Here is an 18,320-nt window from a genome sequence, read left to right as displayed (position 1 = left end):
ATCAGCAAAACTCAGACCCAGGTGCAATCTATGAGAAAAAAGCCAAGATATTTTCTTCTCTACATCTGGTGTCCCAAGACATTGTGACTGCAGTGAGTTGCCCTCACAGTTTAACAGAACTGGGTGCTGTGCTGTTGTGACCCTGGTTTTGGATTAGTAATCCAGGTGTCAGGAGTTCCCACTCTGGCAAGTTTAGTTTAGTTTAGTTTAGTTTAGAGATACAGCACTGAAACAGGCCCTTCGGCCCACCGAGTCTGTGCCAACCATCAACCACCCATTTATACTAATACTACACTAATTCCATATTCCTACCACATCCCCACCTGTCCCTATATTTCCCTACCACCTACCTACACTAGGGGCAATTTATAATGGCCAATTTACCTACCAACCTGCAAGTCTTTTGGCTTGTGGGAGGAAACCGGAGCACCTGGAGAAAACCCACGCAGACACAGGGAGAACTTGCAAACTCCACACAGGCAGTACCCAGATTTGAACCCGGGTCGCTGGAGCTGTGAGGCTGCAGTGCTAACCACTGCGCCACTGTGTTGGGAAACTGAACTTGGAAAATCTGGAAATTTGTTGCTGTCATCAGGAAATAGCCATGGAAGCTGGTGGTTTGTGATAAAACCCAACTGCTTCACTACCTGTCTTCAGGAGGAGAGACTGCCTGGTTTGTCCTCCAATGTGACTTTATCTAACATGCAATGTGAACTGTCTTCGAATGCCTTCAGTGCAATGTGGTGTCAGCAGCACTCAGATCCACACAATAATGAGAAAAGAAACAACTTCCAATTGTTACTCAGCATTCACCAGGCTGTGCTTGGGAAAAAGAGGAGGCCATTCAGCCCCTCAAGCCTGTTCCATCATTCAATTAGATCATTGCTGATCTGTAAATCTGTATCCAGCACAACACCCAGATGCAAATCCCTTGTCACCCTTACCCAACAAGAGTTTATCAATCTCAGCATTAAAAATGCACATTGACCCTGAGCATCCACATTTTCTGGGGGAGAGTGGCTGCTGAATCTAGAACCAGGGGACACAGTCTCAGAATGAGGGGTAGACATTTAAGAGTGAGATGAGGAGGAATTTCTTCACTCAGAGGGTGGTGAATCTGTGGAATTCTCTACCTCAGAGGGCTGTGGAAGCTCAATCATTGAGCATGTTCAAGACAGAAATCAATAGATATCTGGATACTAATGACATCAACGGATATGAGGATAATGGAGAAAAATGGTGTGGAGGTAGATGATCAGCCATGATCTGTTTGAATGGCAGAACAGGCTCAATGGGCCGAATGGCCTACTCCTGCTCCTATTTCCTATGATCCTATGAGACAGAGTTCCAGATTTCCACTACCAGACTCAGAATTTCTCTTTCCCAGCATCTCTTTCAGTGACATATTCAGCTCTGTTTCCATGGCAACATTTTTCATGCACAACTTACACAATGCATGTTTTGAAGTTGCAGATCTGCCTCCCTGAAGAACATAACTTGCGGTTTTACAACAAACATAGAATGGTTACAGCACAGAAGGAGTCCATTTGGCTCGTTGAGTAATTTAGCTGCAATCCAGCAGATTTTCCAGGTAATTTTCCAGTTTCGATCCTCGAACTTCCCAGGGTTTACTGAATTCAATTTCACAATTTGCCCTGGACTCATATGGGGATGAGATTGGTCTTTGGCAGTAATGTGAAATGTCTTTATAGCCAATCAGAAAATTGCTTTACACAGTGGGAAAGGTGCTCACCTTTCTCTGCCAACCGTTTCTGCCAATTTGCTACAAGCCCAGTTACCGCTGGAGACCGATTGGCAGCATGGTGCTGAGTACCAGAACGGTGACACCGTCACGTCCATGAGAAGTGGTGCCCAGAGTTCTGATTTCAGACCAAATGGAATTGGAAAGCACAATCTGGGCAGAGTCCAGATACCAGTGAATCCTGCCCAGATTCCCGTTCCCTGTGTTTTACAGACCCACTCCATGGGCCGTAACGAAAATGCTGAATATCACTGACTCCAATCTTTCTATACATTCAGTGGCTGTGCCCTCTCCTCAGCATTTCCTTGCCTAGCCTTTGAACATATATTCTGGTTATCTCAGTTATTTATGTGTGACTTACCGATGCACAACCTTTACTCCCTCAAGATAGGCGAGAGCTTTGGAAACCTGCCACGAGTAATCAATGAGGGTCAGCACCTCCAGACTGTTTTTATTTGTTGCCAGGTAGCTTTCCAACTGAATGGACAAAACACACACATAGTGATCAGCAATGTGACAGCACAGCTTTGCTCAGACAGGAAGAGCTGAGATTATATTCTGTATAAGGGGAGAGACTGTGACACAGGTGGGAGCAGCTGGGGCTCAGCCCTGTCACAATGCCTGATAGTCTTTGGGGCAGACGTATCACATACACAATGTGAGAGAGGATAATACAGAGGAAGTGTTTGTCGGGGTGCCCTGGTGAAGAGAGGGTGGGGGAATTAATTTGACCTCACTGTAGTGATAGTGAAACAGTGGAGTTCTAGTAGGGGAGGTAAATGTGTTTGAATTACAGAGACTCCGATTCCAGCATTGCTGTTCAATGATTAATGAAACAGAAACACACATTCCAAAATCACTCCCATTCTGGGCGTTACTTTTTTTGTAAAATAGAGGAAAGGGGTTTGAAGGAATATGGGAACAACTGGGTAAATGTGGTTAGAATTATTTGTTTATGTAGAGGCTAAGGGCTGAATGGCCTGTTTCTGTGTTGATACAATGCACTCCTGGCTGAGCTCCCGCATTTTACTGTCCGTAAACTTGAGGTCATCCAAAACTCTGCTGCCCATGTCTTAACTGGCACCAGGTCCCGTTCCCCTATCACCCCTGTACACACTGACCTACATTATCATACACCAAGTCCCATTCCCCTATCACCCCTGTACTCACTGACCTACATTAACACACACCAAGTCCCATTCCCCTATTACCCCTGTACTCACTGACCTACATTAACACACACCATGTCCCATTCCCCTATCACCCCTGTACTCACTGACCTACATTAACACACACCAAGTCCCATTCCCTATCACCCCTGTACTCACTGACCTACATTAACAAACACCAAGTCCCATTCCCTATCACCCCTGTACTCACTGACCTACATTAACACACACCATGTCCCATTCCCCATCACCCCTGTACTCACTGACCTACATTAACAAACACCAAGTCCCATTCCCTATCACCCCTGTACTCACTGACCTACATTAACACACACCAAGTCCCGTTCCCCTATCACCCCTGTACTCACTGACCTACATTAACACACACCAAGTCCCATTCCCCTATTACCCCTGTACTCACTGACCTACATTAACACACACCAAGTCCCGTTCCCCTATCATCCACTGTACTTACTGACCTACATTAACACACACCAAGTCCCGTTCCCCTATCACCCCTGTACTCACTGACCTACATTAACACACACCAAGTCCCGTTCCCCTATCACCCCTGTACTCACTGACCTACATTAACACACACCAAGTCCCGTTCCCCTATCACCCCTGTACTCACTGACCTACATTAACACACACCAAGTCCCGTTCCCCTATCACCCCCTGTACTCACTGACCTACATTAACACACACCAAGTCCCATTCCCCTATCACCCCTGTACTCACTGACCGACATTAACACACACCAAGTCCCGTTCCCTATCACCCCTGTACTCACTGACCTACATTAACACACACCAAGTCCCGTTCCCCTATCACCCCTGTACACACTGACTGACATTAACACACACCAAGTCCCATTCCCTATCACCCCTGTACACACTGACCTACATTAACACACACCAAGTCCCATTCCCCATCACCCCTGTACTCACTGACCTACATTAACACACACCGAGTCCCATTCCCCTATCACCCCTGTACTCACTGACCTACATTAACACACACCAAGTCCCGTTCCCTATCACCCCTGTACTCACTGACCTACATTAACACACACCAAGTCCCATTCCCTATCATCCCTGTACACACTGACCTACATTAACACACACCAAGTCCCGTTCCCCTATCACCCCTGTACTCACTGACCTACATTAACACACACCAAGTCCCGTTCCCCTATCACCCCTGTACTCACTGACCTACATTAACTCACACCATGTCCCATTCCCCATCACCCCTGTACTCACTGACCTACATTAACACACACCATGTCCCATTCCCCATCACCCCTGTACTCACTGACCTACATTAACAAACACCAAGTCCCATTCCCTATCACCCCTGTACTCACTGACCTACATTAACACACACCAAGTCCCATTCCCTATCACCCCTGTACTCACTGACCTACATTAACACACACCAAGTCCCATTCCCTATCACCCCTGTACTCACTGACCTACATTAACAAACACCAAGTCCCATTCCCTATCACCCCTGTACACACTGACCTACATTAACACACACCAAGTCCCATTCCCCTATCACCCCTGTACTCACTGACCTACATTAACACACACCAAGTCCCATTCCCTATCACCCCTGTACTCACTGACCTACATTAACACACACCAGACAATGTGGGGCGCCCTCAGTAGTGACCCTGAGACAATGCAGGGCTCCTGCAGTACTGACCCTCGGACAATACGGGGCTCCCTCAGTACTGACCATCCAACAGTGCAGCACTCCCTCAATGGGTGCAGTAGAGTGTAATTCATTATCTGAATTGGGGTATTAAACGACATTGTTCAGTTATAATCCTGTGAAATTATTGTGTTCATTTACTCTCACCTCTCCCATGAGGATATTGTTCACCTCTTACCTCTCCATAATTATACAACTCCATAATTAGCCAGGCTGGTTCCTCTTCAATTATTCCAATCAGCTTTACAACGTGTGGATGGTCGAGAGGCCTCATGATTTCTGGAAGAATCAAACATTTTAGCACAGATAAAAAGAAGAAAAACTATTGGAAATTTGAAATAAAAACAGAAAATGCTAGAAATATATGACAGCTCTACAGCATCTGTAAACAGAAAAGGGCAGTGTCAACTTTTCAGGAGAACTGCCACCTGGGTGGAAACCGAGACACAAAGAGGAGAGGGTGAGGCAGAGAGCAACATATAGGAACAAGGAGGACAGAGGGACAGAGAGGCAGTGCTAGACAGACAGAGAGTGTGAGATAGACACTGGTTGTATTTTATGCTCTCCCCCATGGCAAGTTTGGAGGCTGGGAGGGTATTTGATCAGGCAGGATGGTGATGGGTAGGCACTCCGCCAACTTCCCGCCTCCACTCGATTAAGACCATGGCAGGAAGGCCCATGATGACCTTTCCATCCTGCTAACAATTGAGGCACAATTAAGGGCCTCTTCCCGCTGCCGCTGGTACTCAGTAACAAGAGGGCCTGTCGCCACATGGGGAGTACAACATGCAAACTTGCGAGATTTCTTGTGGTCTCCCAGGAGTAGCCCCATGTACAAAGGATCTCACTGCCTGATTGAGGGACCTGGCATCAGGAAAGGGGGTGTTTCCCACTGAGAGCCACTCCTTTGCCTTTGCTGCCAACCCCCTACATCCCCTCACCCCATAACCACACAAAACCCTTCCTGTCATCACTCAGCTCTGGTCTGGTCTGGGTCACTCTGTGATCCTGGGCCTCTGGGGGATGTCCTTCCGGCAGTGCCCACCGCCTCCCCAATGGCGCTGCTAAGCAAAAGAGCTGCCGGCCTCTGATTGGCCAGCAGTTGTTGGTGGGCGGGACTTCCCACCCCTGGGGTCCTGATCCCAGGAAAGGCCTGCTGGTGGCCTCTCAAGTGCCTGATTGGTTCAGGATCCGGTGGGCCTTCCCCAAAAGAGGCAACACGGGTCTCTCACTGGCTCTACCACAAGTGGCCGAGACACCCATCACCTCCATAAAATGCCCCCTCAAAGAGAGTGGGACAGACATAGAGGAGACTGGGCTTCCCCTTCCTTGGTCTTTTCGTGCCCCTGGCGCGATCCGCCATTGCTCCAGGGGCGAAGTTTCTGGCGCCGGGATCTTCATCCCTTTAAAATCGGGGATCCCACCTCCAAAGGCTGCTGGCCAATCAGAGGGCTGCTAGTTCAGCAGTAAAGGTAGCACCACTAGGAGCAGTGGCCACTGCCGATACTGCAGAGGCCTCAGACCCAGGCCTGGAACCCCAGACCTCAGGTAAATGAGGTGGGGTCACTGGGGCCAGGCCGCAAGGCCCCAGTGAAGGGGGTGTGGGGGGATGGTTGTAAAGTCCAGAGAGGGCAGGGGTTCCTGGGAGGTGCATTGTTTCCTGACTGGGGCCTTTTGTGGGCCACAGAACGCCATGGAAAAGGGAACCCACCACCAACACCCCCCAGCCCCAAACCAAAGCCCACAGGAAGGGTGACTCATTTTACAAGGCGTCCTCCCCACATGACAGAGGCCCCCACTGCCACTGGGTTAATACCAGCGACATGGGGAAGAGGCCCTTAATTGGCTGTTAATAGACCACATGAGCCTCAACTGGGCTCTGGAGGGGAAGGCTGTCGTTGGCCCATCGGGATAACTGCTTGGCGACAGGGCAGTGACAGGCCCTCCACATCCCGGGGCACTCGGCAACTCATCACGATTCTATGGGCACCACCGCCTCCGACCCCACCTCAAGGGGGCCCCATAAAGTCCAGCCCTGAGAGTGAGACACAGAGAGACAGACAAAGAAAGAGACGGAGAGAGAGAGAGAAACAGAGAGGACAGGCGGCAAAGATTGAGCCACAGTACTGATTTATCATTCATGGGATGTGGGCTTCACTGGCCAGGCCAGCATTTATTGCCCATCCCTTATTGCCCTTGAGAAGGTGGTGGTGAGCTGCCTTCTTGAACCGCTGCAGTCCATGTGAGGTAGGTAGACCCACAGTGCTGTTAGGAAGGGAGTTCCAGGATTTTGACCCAGCGACAGTGAAGGAACGGTGATATAGTTCCAAGTCAGGATGGTGTGGGACTTGGAGAGGAGCTTGCAGGTGGTGGTGTTCCCATGTATTTGCTGCCCTTGTCCTTCTAGTTGGTAGAGGTCGCGGGTTTGGAAGGTGCCGTCTAAGGAGACTTGTGCCTTGCTGCAGTGCATCTTGTAGATGGTACACACTGTAGTAATTTCTAAAAAAATGATACTGATTCTATCCCACTGCAGTTCAAATGAGGACAGCATTACGATTCAGATGTATTTTCAAAGTAATGATCCTTAACAGCCAATCATCAACGCTTTTTCATGGTCAAAGCCTTAAATTGGGCTTTAATATGTGAGTGGGCAGTTGTCACAGTTGGTGTGATCTGCAGTTGTCACTTTAACAAATCTGTCTGTTTGTAACTTCAACCACATTCCACTTTTATGCATTACTGCCCATAAACCAGCTCCTCCAATACATCAACGCAAGCTCGAGGAACAGCATCTCATCTACCGATTAGGCACACTACAGCCTGCCGGACTGAACATTGAGTTCAATAATTTCAGAGCATGACAGCCCCCCATTTTACTTTCATTTTTAGTTATTTTTTCTTCCTTTTTTTTACATTCCTTTTTACATTTTTTACAATCTTTTTTTGCATTTATTTCATTTCATCTTAGTTTGTTCAGTTTGCTTACCCACTGTTTTTTTCAGGTTGTTTTTCTTCAGGTTTGCACTTGCTGCTGTTCAATATTCAGTATATTAACACCTAATCTGTACTAATGCTTTGTCTTTCAACACACCATTAACATATTGTTTGCCTTTGCTCCGTGACCTTTTGGTCAGCTATGTGGCCTGGTCCAATCTGCACCTTCTCCTTTGTTATCTCTTGCCCCACCCCCACCTCACTTGTTTATAATCTGTGACTTTTCTAATATTTGTCAGTTCCGAAGAAGGGTCACTGACCCGAAACGTTAACTCTGCTTCTCTTTCCACAGATGCTGCCAGACCTGCTGAGTGATTCCAGCATTTCTTGTTTTCCTCCAATACTCTGCTGCCTGTGTCCTAACATGTACCAAGTCCAATTCATCTATCACCTGCTGTGCTCACTGGCTCACAGTCCAGTAACGCCTCCCTTTTAAAATCCTCATTTTTGATTTCAAATCCCTCCATGGCCTCGCCCCTCCCTATCTCTCTATTTTCCTCCACATCCCTCCTAGATATCTGCACTCCTCTAATTCTGGTGTCTTGAGCATCCCTGATTTTAATCGCTCCACCATTGGCGGCCGTGCCTTCAGCTGCCTGGGCTCTAAGCTCTGGAATTCCCTCCCTAAATCTCTCTGCCTCTTCACTTTGCTTTCATTTTTTAAGACACTCCTTAAAACCTATCTCTTTGATAAAGCTTTTGGTCATCTGACCTAATATCTCCTTATGTGGCCTGGTATCAAATGTTGTCTGATTTTCACTCCTGTGAAGTGCCCTGGGACATTTTATTATGTAAAAGGCACTATATAAATGCAAATGATTGAATGTAACAATCAGTAACTCATCCACTGGTTCAAGAGCTAATACATTCCAGCTTGCACATGGTTTAGTAAGCAGCACACGAGTCAGTACCGTGAGGGTTATATTGTTTGAGCTTGGACGGTGTCAGTGAACAATCAATGCAGTTATTTAGTCTGTAAACAGACAGATGCAGGCACAAAGCAAAAAGAACCTGAGCCTCAGAGGTGGCCAAGAATGCAACCAGTTTCAACAAGTACAAATCGTAGCTAAGCAAGTCTTACTTCCTTCTACTAAGAACTTTTCCTTGACCTCAAACGTGCATTCAGTTTTACAGGTCTTAACTGCTACAGCAATCTGCTCGCCTTTCTGTGAAGACAAAGATACCAAGGTCACTGATAGCAAGCTAATGATTGTGAAAGTTGTAGAATATAGTAAGCATTTAATATTTTCACAAAATACAAAACAAACTCAAATTATTTATGTAAAAACTTACTAAAAATCTTAGATCTGCAAAGACTTCCTGGCTGCAAAACCATACTTCCTGTATTCACTATTTTGGTCACTCTTTTAGATCAATTTTTTATTATAAATGACTAGATTCACATTTACAGTAGAAACTGTCTGTGGAAACTTGTCACTCAGAAAGTGCATTAAATTGAGAGAGAGTGAGAGAGTGAGAGAGAGGTGGGTTTTAAACTGGCCCATTCATTTTTCCAGACAGGAAAATGATGAATCGAAGCAAAAGAGCCTGTACAGTGCCTGTTCTCTTCTTAAATTGCATTAATTTATCAAAAAAGCAAATATTAGATGAACTTAAAAACAATCTCTCTTTACCTAAATATCATTTGCCTTCGGTTGACAGAAAATATCAATGTTCAAATTAGTGACAACTATGAGAAAAGGAGAAAGGGGATTCAGTCGGGGAAGGGGGAGTCAGATGGGGAGCGGGGAGACAGACAATGGGGGAGGGGGGAGTCAGACGGGGAGGGGGAGACAGACAGGGAGGGGGGAGTCAGACAGTGGGGGAGGGTGAGTCGGACAGGGAGGGGAAGTCGGACAGTTGGGGAGGGGGAGTCAGATGGGGAGGGAGAGTCAGACAGGGAGGGAGAGTCAGACAATGGGGGAGGGGGAGTCAGACAGTGGGAGAGGGGAGTTACTCAGGGAGGGGGTTCAGACAGTGGGGGAGAGGGTGTCAGACGGGGAGGAGGAGTCAGACAGTGGTGAAAGAGGGAGTCAGACGGGAAGGGGGAGAGACAGTGCGGGAGGGGGAGTCAGACGGGGAGGGGGGGGAAGTCAGATGGGGAAGCGGAGTCAGACGGGGAGGTGTGAGTCAGACGGGGAGGTGCTAGATTTTCCTTTTGGGGCTGCTGGGGTCAAATGTGGGTCCTGACCCTGCACCGTGTCAGGAACAGCAGGTCAATTAGACACCAGACAGCGTGCTCACCATCCAATTAAGGTCGGCAGACGGGCTCTTGAGGCTGGAGGGCCAATAGGAGCTCTCCAGCAATGACACATTGGCAGCCCCACTGTCCGAGGCGAGAGCTGTGAAGTCAGCAGAGAGAGAGAGAGTGGACATTCACAATGGAGGTGCCCATTCACAATGGAGGTACCCATTCACAATGGAAGTGCCCATTCACAATGGAGGTGCCCATTCACAATGGAGATGTCCATTCACAATGGAGGTGCCCATTGAAGACCAGGTAACAGAATTGATTTAAAAATGGCCACAGATACCAGGCCATGATCGTGCATGACAAAACCCTCCACTGTACGGCCGAACCCTCCAGTGTACGGCCATACCCTCCACTGTACGGCCAAACCCTCCAGTGTATGGCCATACCCCCACTGTACGACCAAACCCTCCACTGGACGGCCAAACCCAACACTGGACGGCCAAACCCTCCAGCGTACGGCCATACCCTCCACTGTACGGCCATACCCTCCAGTGTACAACCATATCCTCCACTGGATGGCCATACCCTCCAGTGTACGGCCATACCCTCCAGTGTACGGCCATACCCTCCACTGTACGGTCAAACTCTTCACTGCATGACCAAACCCTCCACTGTACGGCCAAACCCTCCACTGGACGGCCAAACCCTCCACTGGACGGCCAAACCCTCCACTGGACGGCCAAACCCTTCCACTGGACTGCCAAAACCTTCCACTGTACGGCCAAACCCTCCACTGGACGGCCAAACCCTCCACTGGACGGCCAAACCCTTCCACTGGACGGCCAAACCCTTCCACTGGACGGCCAAACCCTTCCACTGGACTGCCAAAACCTTCCACTGGACTGCCAAAACCTTCCACAGGACTGCCAAAACCTCTACTGGATGGCCAATCCCTCCACTGGACGGCCAAAGCCTCCACTGTATTGCCAAACCCTTCCAGTGGACTGCCAAAACCTTCCACTGGACTGCCAAACCCTCTACTGGATGGCCAGTCCCTCCAATGGACGGCCAAACCCTCCACCGGACGGCCAAACCCTCCACTGTACGGCCAAACCCTTCTACTGGACTGCCAAAATCTTCCACTGGACTGCCAAACCCTCCAATCCAATGGACTGCCAAACCCTCTACTGGACGGCCAGTCCCTTCACTGGAAGGCCAAACCCTCCAATGGACGGCCAACCCCTCCACTGGATGGCCAAACCCTCCACTGGACTGCCAAAATCTTCCACTGTACGGCCAAACCCTCCACTGGATGGCCAAACCCTCCACTGGACTGCCAAAATCTTCCACTGTACGGCCAAACCCTCCACTGTACGGCCAAACCCTCCAGTGCACGGCCATACCCTCCAGGGTACGGCCATACCCTCCAGGGTACGGCCATACCCTCCAGTGTATGGCCAAACCCTCCAGTGTACGGCCAAACCCTTCACTGCATGACCAAACCCTCCACTGTACGGCCAAACCCTCCACTGGACGGCCAAACCCTCCAATGGACGGCCAAACCCTTCCACTGGACTGCCAAAATCTTCCACTGGACTGCCAAACCCTCTACTGGACGGCCAGTCCCTCCACTGGAAGGCCAAACCCTCCAATGGACGGCCAAACCCTCCACTGGACTGCCAAAACCTTCCACTGGACTGCCAAACCCTCTACTGGATGGCCAGTCCCTCCAATGGACGGCCAAACCCTCCACCGGACGGCCAAACCCTCCACTGTACGGCCAAACCCTTCCACTGGACTGCCAAAATCTTCCACTGGACTGCCAAACCCTCCAATGGACGGCCAAACCCTCCAATGGACGGCCAAACCCTCCAATGGACGGCCAAACCCTTCCACTGGACTGCCAAAATCTTCCACTGGACTGCCAAACCCTCTACTGGACGGCCAGTCCCTCCACTGGAAGGCCAAACCCTCCAATGGACGGCCAACCCCTCCACTGGATGGCCAAACCCTTCCACTGTATGGCCAAACCCTTCCACTGGACTGCCAAAATCTTCCACTGGACTGCCAAACTCTCCACTGGATAACCAACCTTCCACTGGACGGCCAACCACTCCACTGGACGGTGAGCAGTCACAGCTGTGGCCTGAGGCCATGGTGGGTGTGAGTGGGGAGGAGGATTGGCCCCAGCAAGATATATCGCTGTCTCCTGCCTGGAGGCCACCTCCTTGTAATGACCTTGTTTCGATTGCAGGGCCGTGCCTGCAGACTGGAAAATTCCAGCTGGCACGCGGGAGCTGCTTTAATCGACCCGCTTAATTACCCCCATCCAACCCCCCGGCCCAGCCTTCTCAAAAATGACTCGGGGGCAGGATGGTTCTGGCTAACCCTCTGCCCCCAGTGATGCAAAATTATCAGCATGCCCGCTTCCGGCTCCACCCCCATCGGGCCTCAAAAATCCTGCTGGGGAGTCAGACAGGGGATAGGTGTCAGAGAGGCTGGGAGTCAGTCGGTGTTGTAGTGGAGGGGTGGTGGTGAGCCAGATTGGGGGTGGGTAGGGGAGTCAGATGGGGGAGGGTTCAGACAGAGGGGGCGGGGTCTGACGGGTGGAGTCAGACAGGGGAAGGTTCAGGCAGAGATGGGGGGGGGAGTCAGACAGAGGTGGGGGGGGTTTGGTCAGACAGAAGGGGGGGAGTCAGACACAAAGGCAAAGTTTTCCCTTGCCTTTCACACCCAGTTTGGTGAAGACAGTAGCAGAAAGTTTGGGTAAATTGGGTGACAGGGTTGGCCATCACACATTCACCATGAAGAGGATTTTTAGTTTGTCCTTGTATAGAAACCCCGACCCTGTCAGTTAACCTGGGGTTAGCTGATTAGCATAAAGGAAACAGGACTCCTGCCAACAGTCGAATTGGAAATGCCTCAGGACATTGACAAACTAGTAATGGGACATTGATGGGAGCAGGACAGAGTGGTGTCACATAGCAACCGGCTGTTAAAGCTTCCTGTCAGTAATGAGGAAGTGGAGATGACAGCAGAAAAAAGGAGGGCGGAAAATGGGAGCAGCCGATTTTAATGAGGGTCAGTTGGAATGTCTCCTGGGAAGAAAAAAACAGAGAAAAGGGTTAGAGCCAAAATTCCTGCCAGGGTTTAAAGGTGTTGGAAATCTGTAACTCTCTCCCCCTAAAAACTAGGGGCAACTTGAAACATTTAAGACTGAGATCAATAAACATTTGGTCGGTAAGAGTTTCAAGGGATAAGGAGCAAAGGTGGACAAATGGACTTGAGTTAGAAATGAACCATGATTTAATTGAAGGACTGAACAGACTTGAGGGACCGAATGGCCTGCTCCTGAGCTGACACTCCTGCACACAATGCTGCAAATCACTGACAGTAAGTGGAACATCTCTAATCCCCAAGATGCACATACTAAAGTGACAGAAGGTTCAATGATCTGATAAAGGGCAGTGGTAGTTACATTTCAGGACTAACTAGTCATGCAGCATCAGGAGACAAGGGTGTAATACATTCAATCTGTGTCTCAGTAAATCAGCACCACTTGCATAATAAAAACAAGAAATGCTGGAAATACTCGGCAGGTCTGGCAGCATCTGTGGAGAGAGAAACAGAGTTAACGTTTCAGGTCAATGACCCTTCTTCAGAACTGATGTTCAGAAAGGACAAAGTTCTGATGAAGAATCACTGACCTGAAACGTTAACTCTGCTTCTCTCTCCACAGATGCTGCCAGACCTGCTGAGTATTTCCAGCACTTTCTTTTTTTATTTCAGATTTCCAGCATCTGCAGTATTTTGCTTTCATTCAGCACCACTTGCATGTTGCAACACTGACTGCTCTTCTTACACATTATACTTCTCACCCCCGCTGCAATCTTCCATTTCAAGAGGTGGATGATGACCAAAGTTCAAAAGAAAAGACAGAAGAATGTTAAAAACCTATAAAATTAACTCCACCCATTGTGCAGGGGAAATGGCCAACTGAACACAGGAACATTAGATGACGAGTGGAGGGTTAGTGAGGAAGAGGCAATAAACAGACTGAGCCCTGACTCCTCTGATACAGCAGGGAGGCTCGAGGCCTTGCAGTCAAAGTGGGTTCATTCAGAGAAAAGGTGCAAGTTACCACGGAAACCAACATCTCACATTATCATATCTGCTGCTATTCCTGAGTGGAGTCCCTAGAAGGTGTGGGGAAAGAAATGGCTGCAGAATTTGAATGGATTTTTTCTTAATCTCACAGAGGGAAGAAGTGGTCAATCATTGTAAGAATGCACAGCGGCCAGGCTGCCTGGGCCCTCCCACACTGACATAAACATGGAATTCTCCACTTTGTCAAACCCCCATCACTCAGCAGCTCAGAGAGGGTTCAGAAACAGCATAGGCAGGGAGTGTGCAGGACAATGCTTCTTGTAGTCTATGATGTCCAAACCTCTTAACTAACGCAGAAGGCCAGGAAAGATCGTGTCTCAAAAGAGAATAAATGAACCAAAAAAAAAAGTTTTTTTTTAAAAATAACTCACGGCTGTTTTGTAAACTCCTTCATAAACCATGCCAAAGAATCCTTCTCCCAGAATCCTGCCCAGTACCACATCAGATCGTGAGATTGTATTCTGAGGAGCTGCAGTAAAAATAAAGAAAAATAAGAAGAACAGTGACACTGGAACCCAACTCCCCAGAACCAGCACCATTGGAACCCAAATCATTAACACAAGCTGTGCTGGCAGTTAATTTCACCTCCTCCAATATCAGTAGAATTGAATTGATCTACCACCAAACCTTTAATTCTGACACACAGGCACAATAATCTCATTATTATAACTGATATCCACAAACCTTCAAACTAAAATCACTGCAAGTTCCAGATTTCCCTTGTCTCCACTCTTTCAGTCTGTAAATAGCTGATTTGCAGTGAACATGAACTACGACAATTTGGAAATTAAACACCTTGTTACAGGGTTTATAAAGGGGTGGAATTCACAGACTAGAGAAACCCATCCAAAAAAAACTAAGCTTCACCCACCACCAGGCTTCAAATCAAACTGGGAGACCTGAGTCTGAACAATCTGATCCTTGTTAAAAAGTAAAATTTACGGAGGGAAGGAGGAATTATGTTTCTGACAGTTTTTCATTAAAATTACAAATTAAAATGGGTCAGTCTTGGAGCCAGAAGGTCCTTGGTTCAAACTTCACTCCTAAGTCTTCAGCAAGAAATCTGGACCGACACTCAAGTGCAGTACAGTGGGAGAGCTGCACTGTCGGAGGGTCAGTACTGAGGGAGTGCTGCACTGTCGGGGGGTCAGTACAGTGGGAGTGCTGCACTGTCGGAGGGTCAGTACTGAGGGAGTGCTGCACTGTCGGAGGGTCAGTACTGAGGGAGTGCTGCACTGTCGGAGGGTCAGTACTGTGGGAGTGCTGCACTGTCGGAGGGTCCGTACTGAGGGAGTGCTGCACTGTCGGAGGGTCAGTACTGAAGGAGTGCTGCACTGTCGGAAGGTCAGTACAGTGGGAGTGCTGCACTGTCGGAGGGTCTGTAGTGAGGGAGTGCTGCACTGTCGGAGGGTCTGTAGTGAGGGAGTGCTGCACTGTCGGAGGGCCAGTACTGAGGGAGTGCTGCACTGTCGGAGGGTCAGTACTGAGGGAGTGCTGCACTGTCGGGGGTTCAGTACTGTGGGAGTGCTGCACTGTCGGAGGGTCTGTAGTGAGGGAGTGCTGCACTGTCGGAGGGTCAGTACTGAGGGAGTGCTGCACTGTCGGAGGGTCAGTACTGTGGGAGTGCTGCACTGTCGGAGGGTCCGTACTGAGGGAGTGCTGCACTGTCGGAGGGTCAGTACTGAAGGAGTGCTGCACTGTCGGAAGGTCAGTACTAAGGGAGTGCTGCGCTGTCGGAAGGTCAGTACTGAGGGAGCGCTGCACTGTCGGAAGGTCAGTACTGTGGGAGTGCTGCACTGTTGGAGGGTCAGTACTGAGGGAGTGCTGCACTGTCGGAGGGTCAGTACTGAGGGAGCGCTGCACTGTCGGAGGGTCAGTACTGAGGGAGCGCTGCACTGTCGGAGGGTCAGTACTGAGGGAGCGCTGCACTGTCGGAAGGTCAGTACTGAGGGAGCGCTGCACTGTTGGACGGTCAGTACTGAGGAAGCGCTGCACTGTTGGACGGTCAGTACTGAGGGAGTGTTGCACTGTTGGACGGTCAGTACTGAGGGAGTGCTGCACTGTCGGAGGAGCCTCCTTTCAAATGAGTTGTTAAACCAAGACCCCATCTACCCTCTCAGGTAGAAGTAAAAGATCCCATGGCACTGCTCCAACAGAAGAGGAATTCTCCACTGTATCCAGACCAATAGTTATCCCTCAGCCTATAACAGATTATCTGGTCAATTATGACATTGCAGATTATGGGATCTTTCTGTGCACAGATTGGCTGTTGCATTTCCCTGCATTATAACAATTACACCATTTAAAAATACTTTATTGGTTGTAACATGCTATGGGGCACCCTTAGATGATGGGATTCTTTCTCTCAATCGTTACATTAATATGTACCTGCTGATTTCGGTGTATCGGGTATTTCTGCATAAATATCGGACCCTGTAAAACATTTACAAACATTTCATCAGCCAAATGGAAAACAGTGATTGGCTGGCAAGTAGGAAATGCAAATTCTAAGCAGTGGGATGCAGTGAGCACAGTAACACTGGGCCAAGAATCAGAGCAGTGCTGGAGTGAGGGAGGAGAGTGGAGGCTCAGTGGCGCAGTGGTTAGCACAGCAGCTTCACAGCTCCAGCGACCCAGATTCGATTCTGGGTACTGCCTGTGTGGAGTTCTCCCTGTGACCACGTGGGTTTTCGCCGGGTGCTCCAGTTTCTTCCCGCAGCCAAAGACTTGCAGGTTGATAGGTAAATTGGTCGTTGTAAATTGCCCCTAGTGTAGGTGGAGGAATTGAGGGGATGTGGTAGGGAATATGGGACTAATGTAGGATTAGTTTAAATGGGTGGTTGATGGTCAGCACAGACTCGGTGGGCCGAAGGGCCTGTTTCAGTGCTGTATCTCTAAATAAAAAAAAAGTATGCAGTTACTCCACATCTTCAGGCACAGAGTTCACTGGTTAGCAAGGGAAGGGGAAGGGTCCAAAGGGCCAATTGTAGCCTGCAGCAGTGATATGGAGCTGGGAGAAGCATTTCTAATCCTTCTGACTCCACATCAATTCAAAAGAAATTAAACCCACCTTCAGAGTGGCAGTTGCTGCAATGTCTAGAAACTCAAATGCTCCCACAGGACAAGGAGCCCCCCTGTCCCCCACCCCCAAACCCCCCCCCCCCCCCCAGTCAACTGTGGCTAACAAAGGAAGTTATAAAGTTGCCAGAAATAGTAGTAAACCTGAGGATTGGGAGGATTTTAGAATACAGCAAAGGAGGACCAAGAAACTGATAAAGAAAGGGAGAATAGACAATGAATGTAAACCAGCAAAAAGCATAAACACGGATTATAAAAGCTTCTACAGGTACGTAAAAAGGAAACATTTGGCTCAGACAAATGTGGGTCCATTACAAGCAGAGTCAGGAGAATTTATAATGGGGAATAGAGAAATGGCAGAGAAGCTAAATGATTACTTTGTGTCTGTCATCACCAAGGAAGATGCAAGAAATCTCCCAGAATTAGAGATCCAAGGGACTAGGGAGAATGAGTAATTGAAGGAAATTAGTATTAGTCAGAAGGTTGTATTGGAGAAATTAATGGGACTGAAGGTTGATAAGTCCCCAGGACCTGATATTTTAAATCCCACAGTGTTGAAAGAGGTAACTATGGAGATAGTGGATGCATTGGTGATCAGCTTCCAAAATACTATAGATTCTGGAACGGTTCCTGCAGATTGGAAGATAGAAAATGTCATCCCACTATTTAAGAAGGGAAGGAGAGAAAAAACGGACCTGTTAGCCTTACATCAGTAGTAGGGAAAATGTTAGAATCTATTCTAAAGGATATGATAAATGGATACTTGGATAATAATGATCTGATTGGGGCATAGTTAATTTGGATTTATGAATGGGAAATCATGTTTGATGAACCTGTTGGAGTTTTTTGAGGATGTTACGAACAGAATTGATAAAGGGGAGTCGCTGGTAAACTTGGATCTTCAGAAGGCTTTTGATAAAGTCCCCTACAGGAGCTTGGTGAGCAAAATTAAAGCACATGGGATAGGAGGTAATATACTGGCATGGATTAAGGATTAAGAGTAGGAACAAATGGGTAATTTTCGCATTGGCAGGCTGTGACCAGTGGGGTACCACAAGGATCACTGCTTGGGTCCCAGCTGTTCACAATATATATCAATGATTTGGATGCGGGGACCAAATGTAGTATTTCCAAGTTCACGGATGACACAAAACTAGGTGGGAATGTGTGCTGTGAGGAAGATGCAAAGTGTCTTCAAGGGGATTTGGATAGATTTAGTGAGTGGGCAAGAACG

General features: G+C 48.5%; 1 protein-coding gene across 2 annotated transcripts in view; it reads right to left on the bottom strand.

The window, feature by feature from the left end:
• ptk2ba (protein tyrosine kinase 2 beta, a) overlaps window positions 1–18,320 on the bottom strand; it is a 167,384-nt gene that overhangs the window by 52,565 nt on the left and 96,499 nt on the right. For both annotated transcript variants that reach the window (XM_068025927.1, XM_068025926.1), the window contains exons 13-17: window positions 16,397–16,441; window positions 14,380–14,477; window positions 8,729–8,813; window positions 4,832–4,932; window positions 2,124–2,239 (exon numbers count right to left, since the gene is read on the bottom strand). In XM_068025927.1, coding sequence (XP_067882028.1) covers window positions 2,124–2,239; window positions 4,832–4,932; window positions 8,729–8,813; window positions 14,380–14,477; window positions 16,397–16,441 — 445 coding nt within the window. The remainder of the gene's footprint in view (window positions 1–2,123; window positions 2,240–4,831; window positions 4,933–8,728; window positions 8,814–14,379; window positions 14,478–16,396; window positions 16,442–18,320) is intronic.

This window comes from Heterodontus francisci, unplaced genomic scaffold, assembly GCF_036365525.1.
Source record: "Heterodontus francisci isolate sHetFra1 unplaced genomic scaffold, sHetFra1.hap1 HAP1_SCAFFOLD_766, whole genome shotgun sequence".
NCBI classification, from domain to species: Eukaryota; Metazoa; Chordata; class Chondrichthyes; order Heterodontiformes; family Heterodontidae; genus Heterodontus; species Heterodontus francisci.
Note: the sequence above shows the minus strand (reverse complement) of the source record. Positions and strands in the feature narration are given on the sequence as shown.